This window comes from Vanacampus margaritifer, chromosome 7, assembly GCF_051991255.1.
Source record: "Vanacampus margaritifer isolate UIUO_Vmar chromosome 7, RoL_Vmar_1.0, whole genome shotgun sequence".
Taxonomy (NCBI): domain Eukaryota; kingdom Metazoa; phylum Chordata; class Actinopteri; order Syngnathiformes; family Syngnathidae; genus Vanacampus; species Vanacampus margaritifer.
Genome location: NC_135438.1, coordinates 11,159,501 through 11,179,195, shown reverse-complemented (window position 1 = coordinate 11,179,195; position 19,695 = coordinate 11,159,501). Strand labels below are relative to the sequence as shown.

Sequence of the window (19,695 nt, the reverse complement as noted above, 5' to 3'; positions counted from 1 at the left end):
AGAATAATTTACCCTCACCTCACTGCAAAAAAAAAGAAAGGAAAAAATCATTTTTATGATTACAAATGCAGTACTCCTATGCCGATTACAGTACAACCTCTGAGACTGAACACAATCATTTCCTGACGCTGATTGTCCGGACTTTCCCATAGGAAATAATGGTAATTGAATACTCCAATCTACGGTCAAACGTCTGCCCTGATTAAACCTTTAATTGCCATACAGGCAGCGTTTTAAGTTACATTTTAACTGCTGTTTCAAGAGTAAAAAAAGAAGTTAACCACTGTAGCCAGGAAAATGGGATTTTAGAGATCTTCGATAAGTGTTTTTGTGGAAATCAGCTCTAAGGTTTTTTTATCAACGCATTGGAATTAAGAGCTCGAGTAACACTTGAATCATAAAATGAAGCTCAGCAGATGTAGATTTAGTGTTTTTAAGAAGGGGAGGGGTGGGTTGATGGTTAAATGGTTAAAATAGAAAATGGTTTTCAAAGAAGCCTGATCTTAGACATATTTATCACTACGACATAGTTTATTACAGACTATTCACGAGCCACTCATGTATAATGTCCCCCTAACATTCTGCCATTAACTGACTTTCAGTTTGCGGCTCTTGTCACATCCACTTTGTGTCACATCCAGCATCTATAGGCAGACACAAAAGCTGGCCAGGCGATTTAAATTTGCATACAAGCCTTCCAGAATTATTGGTTCCATCGTGAGGCTGTTGTGACGCACACGATTCCAGAATAATGTTATGATCTAGTGGCGGCATCAAGCACATCCTAAATTCCAGACTCGGCAACGGGACGACAATGTGGAGCGAAGAAAAGAAGCAGAAGGAGAAGAGCTAAATGGAGCGTCACAAACTGCACTGCAGCAACTCTCTCACTTCCATCAAGTTAATATTGAGTTGTCGCTTTGACGCACTCACAAAGTACGTCGAGGTTGAAAGCTGTCGCCAAATTATTGCGTCAGGGTGAGATTCTGGTCCAGGGGCTGGCCCCACCCAACACTTTTTACAGTTCCTGTGGTGAAAACATATGGAGAATGCCGGTCGCCCTAAATATGGTCTACAAGATCTTGCTTCATGCTTTTCTAAATTGAGTTTCATTCTTCTAAGCTTGAGCTTGTCTTAGTGTACAGTACACGCCAGTATTTTGCCTCTTAAAGTCAAACTTAAACATTTCTTGACAATCATATGTTATAGATGACCTCACTAGTCTAAACATGACATTCTGATTAATATTACATTTGTGGAATATGAGTTTATGAAGCAAAATTCAACCGTTTTTATTCAACTCAGGGGGCGGCCATTTTGCCACTTGCTGTCGAATGAAGATGACATCAATGTTGCTCAGGGTTCAGGCAACGACCAATCACAGATCACCTGTTTTCTGAAGCTGCGCTGTGATTGGTCGTTACCTGAGACCTGAGCAACATTGATGTCATCTTCAGTCGACAGCAAGTGGCAAAATGGCCGCCCCCTGATATGGAGCAAAACGGCTGGATTTTGCTACTTAACTCATATTCCGCAATGTTAACCAGAATACCGTATTTAGACTAGTGGCGCTTCATAGAAGATATTATTGTCCAAAAAAATTTTTTGGGTTGACTTCCTACATATCATCAACTCCCCACCAAGACTCAAACCTAAAACCTCTCAACTGTGAGACTCTCCTGTGCTGAATTTAAAGGGAATAAAATAAGCCACTTCCATTGGCCAGGAAGCAAGTCAGCTGTGTTGACTCCCATCCCATAATGGCGCAAATGAAAGAGATACCAAAAGGAAGAAAACTCCACCAGCATACGCTCAGTTCAACCACACTTTGACTACAATTCGCGCTTGACTTGCGCTGGGCACAAAAATAGGGCCCTTAATATTTATAATTGTCACATGATTATGCATACAGCACACAACCTAATCTCATCTCACCTTTCTCAGTTTCTACTTTGTCAATTAAATTTCAACTCCATTCCTCCCCTGTGCTTCCCCGTCCGTTTATTTAAGTATGAGTCATCAGCATCACTACAAAAGGAGCTGAATTCACGCCTGCACGTCATCATATCAAAGCGTGTATATGTATGTTAATGCTGTCGAGAAAGGTCTACTTTGGGTTTCAATGAGACGACAAAGGCATGTGACGAGGAATCGCTTTATTCAAATCACAGCGTGCCTCTATTACCGGATTTAATATTGTTATATCACTCACTGCATTCCTAACCAAATATTGTGCAGCATTAACAGCTCGGAAACAAACAAAGCCATTAGCCAATGAAGTGGAACACTCTGAATGTGCACAACCATCATAATTTGCACAGTTTCCACCAACAAGCAGCTCCGTCTGCATTGTGAATCACAACAAGTGAAATTAATTAGTGACCTAATTTAAGGATGTTAAGACCAACAGGAAGAAAAGCAATTCTTGCTTACTATACTTGCTTGTATGCCTATATATGCAGTATTGGCCAGTAGCTTCACATACAGTCTGCTACATCATTAATGTAACCTTCGCTGTTGCGGGCCATGACCTAAGATGCTCGCTGAAACGCCTTCTCTGTGTGAATATGGCACAGATGCTTGCAAGCCTGTCAGAATCGTTAACAACAAAGATACGCAGAACTGCTGGAATTGTAAGGTATGGAAAACAATGCACAGACAAACAATAGCTTGCCAGATGACAAAATCAGCAAAAAGATGAAACCAAAACACTTTGATTTTAATAGATGTGAGGTGTCAAAATGAATCAATTGACCAGTAATCAGTTATGAAATGAATTGACAACTATTTTAATAATTGAGTCATTGTTTATGTTCTGATTTCTGCCTCTCAAAAGTAATTAATTATTCTCTGAAAGCAGACTGATTATCTTTTGTGTTTATGAAAATAAAACATTTGCAAGCAATGCTTTTGCTTTTATTTTGGAAAACAATGATGGAACCAGAAACTCAATCAGATTCAGAAAGGTGAATATAACATCATCTCTCTCATGTGATATTGCTTCACTGTTGCTTAGTTGTTCTTTTTTATTACTAAATACAAAATAGTAAACAATAATTGTTTAATAGTCATCTTTTTTTGTATTACTAAACAATATTAAAAAAAAATATTCTTTAATAAATAGTAATCAGAAAAAAAAGGTTTGTAATACACTTTAATGTAAAATAAAAAATATTTTGATTAATTGATGGAATAATTAATAAAATAATTGATTCTAAAAACATTCAATAGTGACAGACCTAATTTTAATGATGCGTATCTAATCTTTTCAATATATTTGATTTGATTTTTAAAAGTTCCAATGTGTATGAAATCATGTTGTGGCATAGGTGGTCATATAATTTAATAGGATTTCACAGAAAAAAAAGCATTGCACTGTATCTATTAGAAAACAGACAAATGAAAAAAACACTTGATAGGATCAGCTCACTCACTAGGGATGGGCATGATAATTGATTAATTCATTAATTGATCATGTGTCCGTGCAAAATGTATTGTTGAAGCATGACTTGGATCAATCGAGGCAAAATGAAATAGAGACACGCTGCTTATTCAATTGCAACTTGTCTGGTGTCAAGAAATTGTGACCCATCCACTACTGTGCAGTATTATTCTGCTCCATGGAAACAGGAGTTTAACACGTTTAGGCTGATTCTTCCAGATCTTTACAAAGTAAGCAAATAATTATAGGCTTACCTTGACATGAACAGATATTAATGTGATAGTTCTGTTCTATTTGATTTGATTTTGAAAGGGATTTGGTTAGTACCGTAGATAAAGGGGAGACCCAAACTTGGTAAGACACGCCATCCTGTTTTCATAATGTGGAATAATACATCTTTCTCATACAAGAATGGGCTCTCCCTCATTGCCGAAATACGTCTCGGTCCTTTTCCGGTTTTGAAAAATGCATTATTCTACATGCAGTGTTTTCAAGACTTTGGATGTCCTCTTCCAAAGCACTGAGCAACAAATTCGAGAAAAGTGTATGGATTTTCTAATCCTAAAGTACAGTTTATGTCAAATGTTTTGCTCCTTAGATATAGATTACCAAAATGATGATAATCAATACCAGTCAGTGACAGATACGTGTGCTTTTAGTAGGAATGTTCCAGTTCGGTATCACTTTTTTTTTTCACACTAATACCAGTACGAGAAGTCAACTCTTGAGTAGTCATTGATACCGATAGCACTGTTACCACTTAGTACTTTGAGGCATAATCATGAGAGGGTTAAGAAAATCTGTAGTTTCTCAAAACATCCTTGAATTTGGATGTTATGGTGCACTTTGGGAAAAAAAAAACAGTGTTCACGTATTGTTTGTGTTGCTTTTGGAATGGAAAAATTGATCTTTTGTAAGGCAAATTTTCTGTTTATTTGAAACTATGCGTACTGGGGTGTTGGAGTTTACCAAACCGGATGAGGTTCAACTGTATTATCCGTAATGGATATGATGTCATGAGGATACTGTATGTGCAAAGAGCCAATTTTGCAGGATATCATGCAAAAATCCTTGCACTGTAATTGGTAGGGTAGACGGCAAAGAAATGAAAGCGGTGCACTTATACATGTGCTGATGTTTGTATTAAAAAAAAAGAGAGAGAGACCTGACTAACCCTGAGGTATTACATCATGCTCCCATGATGTCCCGTCAAAGAGCATTTTTGTACACACAAAAAAAAAAATGATTCATTGTATACTAGAAAAAGCGATAAATGAGGACAAAGCATTGTGGGATCACCTTGACTTATGTGTTAATGTCAGATTTTTTTCTCAAAAATATTTATCTGCCTTTCATCACATTTTTACGGCGTGTAGTAGTGGTTCAACACACAAAAAAAATGAGACCTTACAAGAAATGACATCATATGACCTCTTCTTTGCTACATAAAATGTAGTGGATTTTTCACAAATTAAGGCAAAGTATTGTAGGATCACTTTGACTTCAGCCAATGCAGTTATGAAAATCTTTCATGGATATGTATCGGATCCAATTTGATTTGATTAGGGAGCAACAGCGTTTATGATTTTCTTTGGGTGGTTCTACAGATTTAAGAAAGTCATATTACTCCTCACTGAGATGACAATGCTCAATTATACTGGTAATAATTTTAATCACAATTAGGATCATTTATTTTTTGGTACAAAACAAGAAAATGTTCAAACGTAAAAAAAATATTAAGATATAATATAAATCGTAGAATATACAATTATTTGAAACACTATAAATATATAATTTATTTTGGATTAAACCCAATTTATTAAATTTGTTATTTTTAAAATAAAATAAAAAAGGTGCACATGTAGAAATTTAAACAACTAAAAAAACTCAAAATTAGTAATAATAATAATCTTTTTGTTTAACGCTTATGCAGATTTTTGTAATTGTGGCGTGTAATAATTGAAATTGTAATTGAATTTCAATTAATTGCACAGCCCTAACAAGGGATGTTCAGTACCACTTTGATTCACACCGGTACTCAACTCTTGTATAGTCACCGATACTGATACCAAGTACTGATACCACTAGTGCTTTTCATACATAAAATTAAAAAAAAATATATATATATATATATATATATATATATATATATATATATATATATATTTTTTTTTTTTTAAACTATACCTATATAGCATTTCTCCTTAAAGTTGCATGAAATTAATGGCAATTTTCTATTTTTTTCTTTTTTCATTTGTTCATAAAACACCTATTTTCTATTAAGAACACACAATAAAATAAATGTAAATAAATAAATACACTCTTAATGGGAATCTGTCAGTGTGTTGCTTATTTTCCTGATTGTAAAACGGCCAGAAGAGAGTGGCCAACACTGGTATTGGTCACTGTCGTGGTACTGATAGAGTATTGGTACCCTAGAGATGACATTACATGAGTGTGATTTGACATTGAACTCTTCTTAAGTTAAGGTACTACAATTTTGTATAAAAAAAAAAAAGCACAGCAGAGAAATAAAGGCAAAGCACTTTGACTGATGCTTATTCTATGAATTTATAAAAACTGAATTAGCCATGCAACATGAAATCATGGTGCTATGATGTGTCATAGAAGAGACTTTTTTCTTATGATAATTTTGTAATGAAACATACAAAACAGTGCAGTAGAATTAGTGAATTACAAACAAATGAATGCAATGAACTGTACGATCACTTTGACTCTACCAGATGTGCCGATGACAGATGTTTTAGTGATATTTATGTCATCCACAAACATAATGATGTCCTTAGAGACAGGACGGGCATGCGCTCCAACAGATGCTGCCAAAATGGCAGTGAAGCAAATCTACATAGTTACAACAAAAGATAAAGAAGCTGCGGCGTTTAAGTCCAAAGAAGACGACATTCACAAGCGCCTGCACTGACCATTTCCCCGCCGGTGTTGCTCATCTGACACTTTTATTCCTTTTAAGCTGTTGCAATGACAGAGGAGTCAACACATTTTGTCACCTACTCCAGCCTGCGCGCTCGCATCCATGCCACCTTTGTAACACACACAAAGAATTTGCACACTGTGTCCAAGCTGAGAGCCATTTGGATGCTGAGAGTGCCGATCGCCAGTGACTCACAAGGGTCAGTGCAAAAAAAAAAAAAAAACACTGAAGAGCACACTGAGGACAAATTGCCAGTGAGGGTCATACAAGGGTGGACTTTTGCTTTCCAATCCACGTCACATTTCTGACTGGAAGTGCTCCTGATAACACAACAACAATAACACATAAATGATTGTTATTGTGTTTCTAAAGAGACTGTGCCACCTTTGGTAGTTTTCATCAAGGTCATTTACAACCCAGGGCGCCTCTTCCGTAAATAAGAGTCATAGCTTTCACTCATGAATCCGCATGATTGACATATCCATGTATGTGTTGGCCTGCTTTGACTACAGAGTGGCTGCATTGACTTTGGATTTGAAGACTCACCAAAAATCAGCCTTATTGCATTCCAATATATCCAAATGACAGCTTGCTAAGATGGGAGAAATGCTGAGAAGATGAAGACTGCCTGTCATCCATCACGCCACAGAGCAGTGCATATGCACCCTGCAGTGAGGCAGACACATGCGGAACAGAATAATAATGTGCAGGATCCATCCTCCACTGTAATGTGATTACATTGCTTAGTTTTAGCATGGCGGTATCATCATCTGACATCAGTGTGACGCCCATACAGCCACGCAAGCTGCTGGATGGCTATACCATATAGCTCCTTTACATTACATTACATTACACTCTACCCCCCCCCCGCATACGATGGGACCGGTCAAGTGTTGCCTTACAGGCCACATTCCCATGAGCAAGTCAGGGTTGCCAGGTAATTTGCATGGAGCGCTGCACACAGGTTGATATGAACAGCCGCATTTTGAAAAGGAAGAAATTAAATCTTACCGTGTCACCAGTCAGAGCACATACATACACATCCAGTGCACACTAGAGGCGGAATGAAGCCCTCTCTCATACAGTCCTTAGATGCAAATAGGTGAGAAATGTCTGCACTTGACTCCGGGTCTTCTGGTGCAAAGAAAATAATAAGGAGAAAAAGAGATTTTTTTTTGTTGTTGTCCCCCTTCTTGCAAAGCAGCAGTAAGGTAGCGTGCTTGGTATCCCGAGGCACGCGAGAGGATGGACGGATGTAAGTCCGCTGGAGTGTGCAGGAGAAGGAGGATAGAGGCGTATTTCTGACCGCCTGTCTCCTCCCGTCCTCCCTCCCTCTCTTTCTCTCTCCTCTCTATCCCTTGTTATCTTCCCCAGACGCCTCTATCGCCTTCACTGACTTTTCTCCACAAGCGCCAAAACAGTGCGGTCAAGTCACTTGCGGAGGGTCAGCAATGACAAACCGGTTTTCTTGTGTGTGTTTTTTTTCCCGAGGAACGCTCAGTGAGTGAGAGCGCGTAGCCCGGCGACGTGAGGCTCGTGTGGCAGCAAGGCAAGGCGAGGCGGGCGGGGTGAGCTTGAGGATGGGTGGGTGGCTTGTTTTAGGAGGGATGGGGGGGCGGTGATGATTTCTGCCAAGGGGATGCACACGGAAAAGAAAGAGCGAGAAGGCTGGAGCGGCGCGATCAAGTGGACTATCTGGGGGAAAACACGGAACTGGAACCACTCGGAGATGTCTGGAGTTAGGGCTCCACCTACCGTGTGTAAACACACAAACACACTGGGAACTGCAGCAGAAACCGAATTCATCCTTCGCAGAACTCAAATGGTCTTGTATTAAAAAAAAGAAAAAAAGTTTGGACCGTTTGTGCTGTACTTTGTTTACAAAAAAAAAACACTTCCTTACAGCGTCTGCCAACTTTGAGGCAAAATACGTCACTGGCAAAGATAGAGGAACAAAGAGAGACATTATTTTGTTAGCCTAATAGCCAAAAGTAACCACTTAAGTCACTATATAAATAAAAATGCCAATAAATGTGCTTTCTCAAAAATCTTTCAAATATTCAGTCCAAAAAGAAAGATCGGGATAACCTGACTCTTCTTCAATCTTTTTTGTTCCGTTTGTTGTTGTTTTTAATTCTTATTTCCCAAAACGTTCAAAAATGACTCCGGCATTATGCTCTTAGGTTCACAATTTGTACTAGGTTGTAATTGATTTTTTCCCCAGGAAATAATTAATGCACGAATCTGTAGTGACAGAGTTAAGGAAGGAACTCATGCAATTGTGAAATGTATTTATTTATTTTAGTGAAGTGGCTTTCTAACTAGTGTTGTTAGAAACCATTGATGATAATGATAATCAATCGCCAACATTGAGATGGCTATTGTTCTGCAGAAATGATGTAAATGAGTACTGAATACAGCCTAACGTGTGTTTCTATTAAATAGAGAATTTTACATATAACATTTCAAAGCTGTAAATTACTAAAGTGTAAAAAATAATAATAATAACAATAATTTAAAAAAAAAGGCTGCGTAACAGATAAAATGGTGGCGATTAGGCAGGTAGGTAGGGATAGATAGATAGATAGATAGATAGATAGAGAAATCTCATACCATCTCTAAAGTGCTATTGAAGCAAGACAGAGAATGGAGGTTGTCATGCTTTGTCATCTGCCTGCCTAAATACTTCAACATTTCAGTCTACAAGAACTCCAAACTTAAGAAAACACGTGTTTTCCTAAAATTGTCTTAAATCACAGTTAATTTAAGACCATTTTTTGTTGGTTGAATTTGTCGTAATTTATTTTGATTTTAGTCAAAGTGACGTTGTTGGTCAAATAAAATAAAAAAATGTCCATTTGACGCTTATTGCTTTAAGAAAAGAAACCAGAAGTTACTTGAGTAACACTTACTCAAGTCATTATTTGACGGGCAACATTTGACCTTTTCTTGAGAAAATGTTTTGGTTATCAACCCACCTATATTGAGACAGGCTGAGAGCGCTTGTTTCGTCTGCAGGTGTCCCTAATGTTGTGTCCCAAGTGCGAGGGCAGAGAGGATCAGTGGCCGACATGCGCACTGGCGTCGTGTCAAACAAGGCTGCAAGAAGAAGAAAAAAAAACTGTCTGCTTCTTTGATAGCAGGTCGTGTACCATCGTACTGTAATCACTTGTTGTTTATGGAAACTTTGCAGTATTGTGTATTTTTCTGGCGCCTCGTCCACAGCATCCACAGCATATCCGGGACCTGTTGCTCTTCCCCCGGCGTGTGCCCATGGATCTTTACGAACCGTCCATGATGACCGTCTGCTCGTCACGGTAATGGACGGAACTAGATGCTGTCTGTATATGTCATGTCAAATTAATAGCTAACGCGCATATTTAATTGGTCTAAATGATTTTCATATTGATGTTGTCTAGTCTGCATCGCCTTATTAAGAGAAAATAAGTTCGAAATAAGCCGTGAAGGACATTTATGCACCGACGTACCTACGGTATCGGTTGCCCCCTAATTAGCTTATCAATGAGACGTTGTCATTGCCAACTGAAACCATTAATGCAGTTAGCATTCAATGGCTATACATCCATTCAAATCCAATGCAAGAGCAGTATCACAAATTGTAGCTATTTTTCTAAAGATGATACACAACATATGCTAGGTGTGGGAGGTGTTAATGTAACACAAAATTATTTGCTAAATGTGTGTCACTGATTTAAAAAAGTGTTTATAATCTTCATTTTAAAAACTTGAAACAACCGATTCTGTAAAATTTGATACAGTTGAGTACTACAATAGTAATTATAACATTTTTGTTGTATTAATTTATACATCTCTGACCTTACCAGTGTCCTAATGGGATATATTCATTCATTGACTGTTCATTTATTTCAGGCAGCAATCAAATCCAACAATTGAGCAATTTCTCCAGACAATACTCAACTAAACCTAGCCTGAAAAGGAGTGTAAGGAAGAAAAACGTATTAAGTCCCACTCCCAATCTGATTAATATCAAATTTAGCTACTTTCCTGCAAGCTTGCAGTAACCAAGAGCAGTTTCCATGAACACTGAAAAACAGGTGTGTCTACAAACAGAACTAAAACAATGTGTTAATTAACTAACGTGACATCAAAAGCTCAAACCAGCAATGGTTTATTGGTATTGGTTAGCATTGTGCAAGTGTACCTAATGTAACTTGTGACCAGTGAATGCATTATTACTGTATTTACAGTGGACTGATGGGGAGGCAGTATGTCGCAGTTAATTACCATCGGGGGCTGGTAAACCCTTTTGGAGATTTAAATCCCGCTAAAGAGCATTAGTTGACAAACCATTCGCTTGTTAAAAATAAATAAATAAATGAGAGAATGGCAAGGGAAATGAAGTGTTGCAGAACAGATGTGGAATGCATATTGGACGCATTTCTTTAATTATGATGAGATGATGAGTCCGTGTGCAGTTGCAATTAATTGCTATAAGATAGTTTGGAAGTATGCTGGCAGTTTTCTCACATAAAATGACTAAAGTATTTATTCTTTTTAGGTGCCAGAAAGAAAATGGCATTTAACTGAGACCGGAAGTCACCAAGGAAGTGTTCAACCAAGCAAATCTATGATGGAGATCATGGGTAAGTACATTAAAGACTTCCATACAGATATACATGCTCCATATATACAGAGGCGGGGTCAGGCAAGGTTGCACTAGTGAGGAGTTCCATGTGCAGGTGGTGTAGGGCTCAAAAGTCAAGATGCTCACAACTTTGTTGTGAAGAGTTTACAGTGTCTTAACACTCTGCCATGTGCAATTACCGAGTTTGTGGCTCATGCTCATTAGCTACTTCCTCACAGAATACAGCCTGCCAACTCGACCCATGCGACCTTTCAGGTTTTCTTTTTTTACCACCCCTGCCCCCCCCTCCCAAAAAAATAACAGCAACAACAAAAACCCAACTATCATTGGTGATCACAGCTGCAAGTAAAGCTCATTGGACTTTTGCCAAACTTCAGCTACTATCTTTCTTTTTCTCAGCTCACAGAATAATAAATTTATAAAAAATTTAAAAAAGTATTTAGCAAACAAAATAAATCAAGTAGAGTCAACAAGTTTCACACTTTCACCCTTAGATGCAGAAACTTTATTTAATCTACCGCCAATGTATTAAAAGTTAAACTTTCTTGACGACCATTTACTGTAAGTGTAAAACTCAGTTAAAGACTGTCAACCCAAATATTTCCTTTACATTAGTATATTCTATGCAGCCCCACCAGTGTAAACATGGTATTCTGATTAATATCGTGTTTGTAGAATATGAGTTAAATCCACCTATTTTTATCATATTTGTCAGGGGGCGGCCATTTTGCCACTTGCTGTCGACTGAAAAATGGCATCCAAGTTGCTCAAGGCTTAGGTAACCACCAATCACAGGTCACCTGTTTTCTGGGTGTGAGCTGTGATTGGTCATTACCTGAGCAACTGTGATGTCATTTTCAATCGACCGCATTTGGCAAAATGGCCGCCCCCCTCCGCTGGATAAAAAAGGTGGATTTTGCTGCTTTATTCATATTCCACAAATATTAATATTAATCAGAATGCCGTATTTAGACTAGTGGGGGCATGTACAAAATTTTAGGGTTGGCTTCCGTTTTAAATAAAACATTCTTTAAACATTTAGTTAAGAACGAGAGCTATGACGTCTCCAAAAATATGTGTAACCGTTTTACAAAACAATGTACTGTATTGTAATGTAATGAGCAAAATTAAAACAATCTACTTTTATATAACAAGTGACAGCACTAACAAGTCCGTTATCTGTCGGCAACTACAAAAAAAAAGCCAAAGAAAAATCATGCCACATTCAAAAGATTTAGCATTTGATGGTCACTGAAATGAGCTCTAGCAAGGTAAAGTCTCAACTTGAAAGAATGTAAGACTTATTATCACCCTGTCTTGATCATTTTGGTCCGTTTCTTCATTGTCCCGCTGTAGCCTTTGATTTTCAAGGTTCCACTGTACAATACCGATAAATATACAAAGCAGGCTTCCATTCACGCGCTACCAAAATATGCTAGATATGAGTATTAAGGACACCACACAGCTCTAGGGATAACTGCAAAGTCATCCAGGAGAAACCTTGTAGCTGAATGACACACAAATTAATGATGTACAATTTCTGCGCAGATACTCAGCGTGCCTTGGAGGCTGTGGAGCGACTTCAAGCCAAACTGAAAGAGCGAGGGGAGGCCCCCGCTCAGGAGAAACTCAGCCTGCTGAAGACCGTCCTACGGAGCCCCCTCTTCCTTCATATTCTCAGCTTACAGAAGGCTCAGCGGAAGCCCCCAGCCAAGGTACAGCGTGAGCTCAAGTGTGTGTGGGCGTTTGGTGTACATTGAATGGTGAAGAAGGAGCTGGAATTGTTCCCAAAATACTGAATGCAGGAAGCAAACCGGATGAGTAATCAGCTTACCTTGGCTTACCACTAAACCCTCAAGACAGAGAGAGGGAGTGAGAAGGAGGGGTGAAGGGAGAAGTGGTCATACTGTATGTAATGTCAAGGAGTTTGCAGTAATCGTTTATAAGTTTTGGTCCAATTGTTGTTTTTGTGTGCGATGTGGCCATGGTTGCAAGTGTTACTTGAAAATAGTTATTCACACCCGTTTGCATCACATAGCATGTGACATAATCAAGGTTATGTTGCTTGGCAGTGTATCAAGGCTTGCTAAGTGTGATTAAGCCTTAATAGACTAACACTATAAGACCAACACAAGCATTATTACTTTAGAGAAGTAGCATGATGCATCTTAGGGTCAACTTTCAGGAGACATCAGGATCTATTATACCAAATAACGGATTACTATTCATGTCAGTACATCATTTATAAGGTTTGGCATCTTGTTCAAGAGAATCCATTTACAGAGCTCAAAAGGCAACTTACAGAAATATTTCAAGCCCAACTCAAGATTTATGTAATTTTTTACATGACAAATTCCTATTGAATAATTTTTTTTCAAGCGCATATATATATACACACAAAGAAGAAAAAAAAAAAACTCAAATATATTAACTCATTGACGGCTATAGGCGTCAAAAAATCATTTGAACTATTTCTATTAGTTTAACATATTTTCCACTTTTGTCAACAAGAGTATGAAAACCTAGATTTTTTTCATTGTACATTTAGAACAGATATTGCATTTGTGATTAATCGTGAGTCTATTGAAGTCAGGCGATTAATTACAATTACATTTTTTTATCGCCTGACACTAAACAAAGAAAGAAAAGATTATTAAAAATTAGGGGCATCAGGCGATACAAATTTTTAATCGGAATCAATCGCATGACTTCACCAGTTAACTCACAATTAATCAGAAATTTTATATCTGTTCTAGATATACTAAATCTTTTTTCTAGGTTTTCATACTCTTGTTAACAAAAGTGGGAAACATTCTTTAAACTAATAGAAATAGTTCAAATGAATTTTTGACATCTAGAGCCGTCAATGGCAGTGAATGAGTTAAAAATCATACAAAACAAAAATAACTTATACATACACATGTTCGAAAAAAGGAGTAGAAAGTTTTTTTATTTCCTACCCCTATATGACACGGTTGCAGTTGACTCAAATGCAGGGAGGCAGCCAGGCAGGAGAACCACGGCAGGGATGCATGTTATACTAAACACAATTTATTTAACAAAAACACTACCAGGGTTACTGGGTGAACAAAACCAACAAAGATCTGAAAAGCCAAAAAATCAAAGTAACAACAAAACACCATTGGTGACAGCAACAATCATGCAACAAAGACTGAACAAAACCAGGGAACTAAATACAAGCCAACTGACGAGACAACGAGAGACACCTGGACAAGACACAAGTGGCTGGGGGAGATGATTGGATGACACAAGAGAACAAGATGACGAGTACAGGTGCGAACAAAACCTCACAAGTCAGACAGGACACCAATCATAACACTATATAGCTTACAGAAATATTCTCAAACAATAAGACTCATTTTAAACATAATTCAAAACACAGTCCTATACATTCACTTGAAGTCACATAAAAATACAACAAAACAAGCAAATAATCATTCAACGGACATCAAAGCGCCTTAATATTTTACAGTTTGTCTATGGCACTATAGGCATTAATGATTTTATATTTTAGTTGTTCCTAAAACCCCGATAAGGAAGTGCATAGCTTCAGCTCATCATCAAGACTATTCCACAATTTCACTCCCAAAAATGAGACACACCTGTATTTTTCATTAGTCCTCACTTTATGTATTTCAAACATAATTAAACCCCTTAAATTGTAGATTCCTTCTCTTAGTTTAAAGCAAATTTGAATAAAAAGAGGTAAGCTATTATTTACTACACAAAAAAGTGTTTCCATTGTTTTTAGGTAAACAATATCCATAAATTTCGAGATGCCCGATCCTATTAATAACTGATTATTTGTTTCCCTGTAACTAACCTTATTTTTTATTCTAATTGCTTTTTTCTGTAATTTAACAATTGGGTCTCTATTTGTTTTATACCCATTGGCCCGAATTTCAGCACAATTTCATTCCCATTAACTTTTTTATTTATTTGTTTTAGATCATTTTAACACAAACCTACCAAATAAACCTTATATGATACATATCCATTAGTTTAATAAAGCCTATTTATTTGAAATGCATAATCCTCAGGTTTATGTATTTATTATTAATAAAGTATAATTACACTCAATTAATAATAATGAGAGTACAGTATTCAAAATACATTAAGTATATTGTTTCAATTGCATCATAACCAGGTTACCTATACACAATAAATAGCATATCATTGCTGTTATGTGAAAAACACGTATGTCCTTTTTTCTTTTCTTTTTTATGCGATTTTTATGTTTTGGCGATGAAACTGAATGCAGACATCTCAAAAATGTAAAAATAGGAAAAAGTAGTTATACTTTTACAAAATACATAAACCTGAGGATTATGCATTTCAAATAAATAGGATTTAATAGACTAATGAATATGTATCATATAAGGTTTATTTAATAGGGTTGCATTCAAATAATGTAAAAAAAATAATAATGTAAAAAAACAAACAAACATAAATCTTAAGTTAGGATGAAATATTTCTGTGAATGCACATTTGCACCTCTCCAACCATCAGTCCCAATCAAGAGACAAGCTACTGCTGCCACTCATGTTCCAGGTTTGAACAGGTGTTGGTTCAAACCTTTTTGTCTGTCCTTTCGATTAGCTGAGTCACATGTGATAGGGTTCAGTCTCAAGGACACCTTGCCATGGTCAGGACTAGAGATGAATCGGTATAAAAAATGTATAGCATGGTTAATAGTGAACCAAATGCAAAACATAACAGTTTGTATTTTGTAGCACATACTTGAATGGTAAAGGTGAATGTGATGGGAAACTTTTCTGAGTGGGGAAGATTTGGCGTCGATTATCTTGTCATGGCTACTTCAGCCGACCTTTCTTGACCAAAATAAACATCGTCTTCATTTTCCTGTTCCTGTTCACTACCACCTTAATCGTCAAGGATACTTTCCCTCAATGAAACACGAAATAAATAAACATTTCTACTCCTGTGCTTTATCCATACTAATTCAATCCTTCAATGTCACCCCACTCATCCTATTCCTCTCTGTCTCTGTATGTGCTTCCGACAATTAATGTCTCCACCTTCACCATCTCCTTATCGCCGCCATCCATTCCCCTCTCAATGTTTCCCGTTCTCACTTGCATCGATCAATCCTTCTCTCATTTATCTGTTCTTTCCCTATCACGCCCTACCTTCCTAAATCATCTCCACTTTGCAATCCTCCCCGGATGCTTGAATCCCACCGGGGAAAGGGTCTTTCCAAGTCGGTGTCCATGAACTGTGGCAAGTGCCAGGGTGTGGCGATGGATGCCAAGATGCTCAGCCACAGCGACTCCTACACATGGGCCATGGAGAACCAAAGACCCAGCAGGTCGCTCCACAGGGACGGAAGCGTTTCCTCCCTGGACTCGCAGGATTTGCCCTTCTCTGACGTCCATGCAGACAACTGCGTTCACACTGAATCCCAGGTACCTCAAATATGAGTCATAAGCATGAGATTATTCATTGTAATGGAGAGCAACTTGCTCCCAAAGCGCTCACTCACTGAAAAGGCGCAATATATTGCTTTTCAAAAATGTCAGTTTGTTTGAGAATATCGCTTCAAATTACACAAGCATTGCTGGGTATAAACTTGTGTGATGCTATTCGGCTTACTTGATGTCACTTCAGGTTTGTTTGTCATTTCTTTTAGTACTGCACACCACCTCGAATATCCCGAACCATGTCTATGGGGAGGAGTCTGGCAGCAATTGCGCATGAGGTAAACAAAACAAATCTCTCTCTCTCTCTCTATTTATCTATCTACCTCTGTATTTTTGAGTTAATTATTTATATACAGTATAGCAATTTTGTCTTCAACAGAGTTTTGGTTATTTATTTATTTATTTATTTATTAGAGGCGTCACCTGGAGATCATTGAACTAACCAATGACGGGAAAGGGCTTGGCTTTGGCATCATAGGAGGACGGAGCACAGGAGTTATGGTCAAGACCATACTGCCTGGTGGAGCAGCTGGACAGGTAATTCAAAAATTACTTAAACAGTTGAAGTGGATATTCATTGGCTGTTGGGACATAACAACAATGCAACTATCATATAATACAGGTTAGTAAGTGTAGGTTCTCAGTGACAGTGCGGTAACAACAACAAACACCGTTCAAAAGTTCATGTTTTCTTGAAAGTGTTGAAAGCTGTTTTGTATATAAATGCAAATATATAATAAATAAATGTAACAGTTTTTTATGAATATATTTATATTTATTATTATTATTATTTATTTATTTATTTATTTATTTATTTTAAGTAGAAAATGTATACAGATAGTCATCGAATTAAATGGTTATTTCAAATGAAACGAATGATGGAACAATAACATCAAACCAATTAATTATTATACTAATATTATATTCATTTATACTATTCCATTTGTGCAGCGTATTCCATTTGTGTGCAGCATAACAGCTAAATGCAGCTTCACCATGTTTACTCCGAACTCTGGGTTGCACTAGTTGGCCCAAGTCATAGAACAGTCAATCTTTAGCCTCAAGGTCTCCATCGGCCGAAATCGTCAAGATTACAGTGAATGAATGCAACCCAAAAAAAACCTCAATCATCAATTGAGATTCTCTTTATTAATCGATTTAATTTAATTTAGAGCAGTGATTTGATTGTAATATGGAATATCTCCTATAACAAAAATGTTATGTCTTAATGATAGCTATAGTTGGAATATGGTTGCTGCATCTGCTAGGCAGAATTGTTTTTCATTATAGAGGCTTTACGAGGAGTCACCGATCGTTCTAATTCATTACCAATGCAAGAAAGTAAAAGTTTAAAAAGCTGGTAAGAAAGTAAGAGAAATTAGTGTAGTTTTGCAACTGCAGTGTGAAGCCAAGCTAATTGGGAAGAGCCCTACCATTTTCTTTTCCCATAAAAGACTCTCTAAAACAGATTCCATGCTGTGGGGTGACAGTGCTAAGTACTGTCCCGCTGTCACAGTAAAAAGCCTTTAAAGCTCACCAATTAAGAAAAAGCAAAAAAGCAAATTAATGCAAGATTTTGATATAGCCAGGTAGTCACCATCTTGTTCGTGCTAATTTAAACTACCTTTCTGCTGGTTCCTCCTTCTCATTGAATACAAAATATTTTATCACCTAATGTTCATTGCTACCCAAATTAACTGTAGCGTTCGCACCTCTAATGAATTAATAGAAAAATGTGTTGTGATTAAAATGTGGCACCCCAAGGATAAACGACTGCGCAGTGGGGATCAAATCTTGTGCATTGGAGACACCGATCTGGCTGGCATGAACAGCGAGCAGGTGGCGCAGGTGAGTAGATAGATGGATGGATGATAGATAGATAGATAGATAGATAGACAGACAGACAGACAGACAGACAGACAGATAGATAGATAGATAGATAGATAGATAGATAGATAGATAGATAGATAGATAGATAGATAGATAGATAGATAGATAGATAGATAGATAGATAGATAGATAGTGTTGAAGAAAATAATATTTTTCTTCCGCGTGTTCGTTTTCTTTCGGGTAGTGAGAATGCTGGTTATCCAAATGCAGGCTGGAGATCGGTGAACAGTTCCTTCGAAGGTTTTATTTTTACAGAATATTCCGGACACAAGCGAGTTTACAGACAAATGGCTGCATTCTTCTCGCAAGTGTGTAGTTACAGTGGACTCACAACATTCTTATATTATCTTGAAGGGGCGGTACCACAAAGCCCCCTCCAAACAGCCCACCTGGAGTTCACCGGACATGAGTAAAGACTTTAAAAACATCATTGATTACATTGTTGTGGAAATAGATGAGGTCCCAGTCATGACGATAAGACTTTAAAAACATCATTGATTACAGACACTTGGCAGAAATTGTGACATCACTCACAAAGACACATCCACATATAAAAGTTCTACTGAGGAAATAAATAAATTAAAACAGTTATGACTAAATCTGGGCAGAAGACCCTCTTCAATAGATAGATAGATAGATAGATGGATGGATGGATAGATAGATAGATAGATAGATAGATAGATAGATAGATAGATAGATAGATAGATAGATAGATAGATAGATAGATAGATAGATAGATAGATAGATAGATAGATAGATCATTCATATTCATCCCTCACCTCCTGGGCCAGGTGCTCCGTAATGCTGGTAGCAAGGTAAAACTACTCATCGCCAGGGACATCAACAAGGACAACTTCTCCTCTCCTGTCCTCAGCCAGGAGTCCTTGGATGGCGAGGTGTGTTAATCCCAAAATGTGCTCAATATAAACTGCCCCGAGACAGTAGTACCAAGGTTTGATTGTGTTAGCAAGCGATGTCTTTTTTTTTTTTATGTTTGCAAGTAATCGGGAGAGCTTTTTCTTATATTTTGATGACCTCATTTACATTTCTCAGTGAACACAAGAGCAATTTGGGGAAATTGCCTTGCTCGTCTTTCACTGGTGTGTACTCAATTAGCATATGTGTGTGGGAATGTTGTCACTTGCATAAGAGGGGCGCACTGTTAGCAACACTTTTTACCACGATGCAGTGCAGTTAATTAAAATTAGCTGCACAATAAAGACTATAAATTGTTATAACGATACCTCTCAAATGATGTCAAAACTCCGTACAATCATTCTTATTTAAATATTCTTAATAGACTGTGTAGGTGTTGCTTTGGGTG

General features: G+C 37.4%; 2 protein-coding genes across 16 annotated transcripts in view; one reads left to right on the top strand and one right to left on the bottom strand.

Moving 5' to 3' along the window:
* adgrl3.1 (adhesion G protein-coupled receptor L3.1) overlaps positions 1-7,999 on the bottom strand; it is a 191,273-nt gene extending 183,274 nt beyond the window's left edge. For 7 of the 12 annotated variants that reach the window (XM_077571875.1, XM_077571881.1, XM_077571874.1 and 4 more), the window contains exon 1: positions 7,404-7,998. The gene's annotated coding sequence lies outside the window, so the exon portion shown is untranslated. Of the gene's footprint in view, positions 1-6,938; positions 7,059-7,403 lie in introns of all 12 variants that reach the window. The other 5 variants (XM_077571876.1, XM_077571879.1, XM_077571878.1 and 2 more) reach the window with 3 other exon arrangements.
* A 1,455-nt stretch (positions 8,000-9,454) lies between these two features.
* The window catches only part of LOC144055674 (multiple PDZ domain protein-like), a 53,134-nt gene continuing 42,893 nt past the window's right edge, over positions 9,455-19,695 (top strand). For 2 of the 4 annotated variants that reach the window (XM_077571871.1, XM_077571870.1), the window contains exons 1-8: positions 9,491-9,709; positions 10,933-11,017; positions 12,568-12,734; positions 16,251-16,466; positions 16,691-16,759; positions 16,896-17,018; positions 18,246-18,329; positions 19,163-19,267. In XM_077571871.1, the coding sequence (XP_077427997.1) occupies positions 11,002-11,017; positions 12,568-12,734; positions 16,251-16,466; positions 16,691-16,759; positions 16,896-17,018; positions 18,246-18,329; positions 19,163-19,267 (780 nt within the window). In that variant the 5' untranslated portion in view covers positions 9,491-9,709; positions 10,933-11,001. Of the gene's footprint in view, positions 9,710-10,932; positions 11,018-12,567; positions 12,735-16,250; positions 16,467-16,690; positions 16,760-16,895; positions 17,019-18,245; positions 18,330-19,162; positions 19,268-19,695 lie in introns of all 4 variants that reach the window. The other 2 variants (XM_077571867.1, XM_077571869.1) reach the window with 2 other exon arrangements.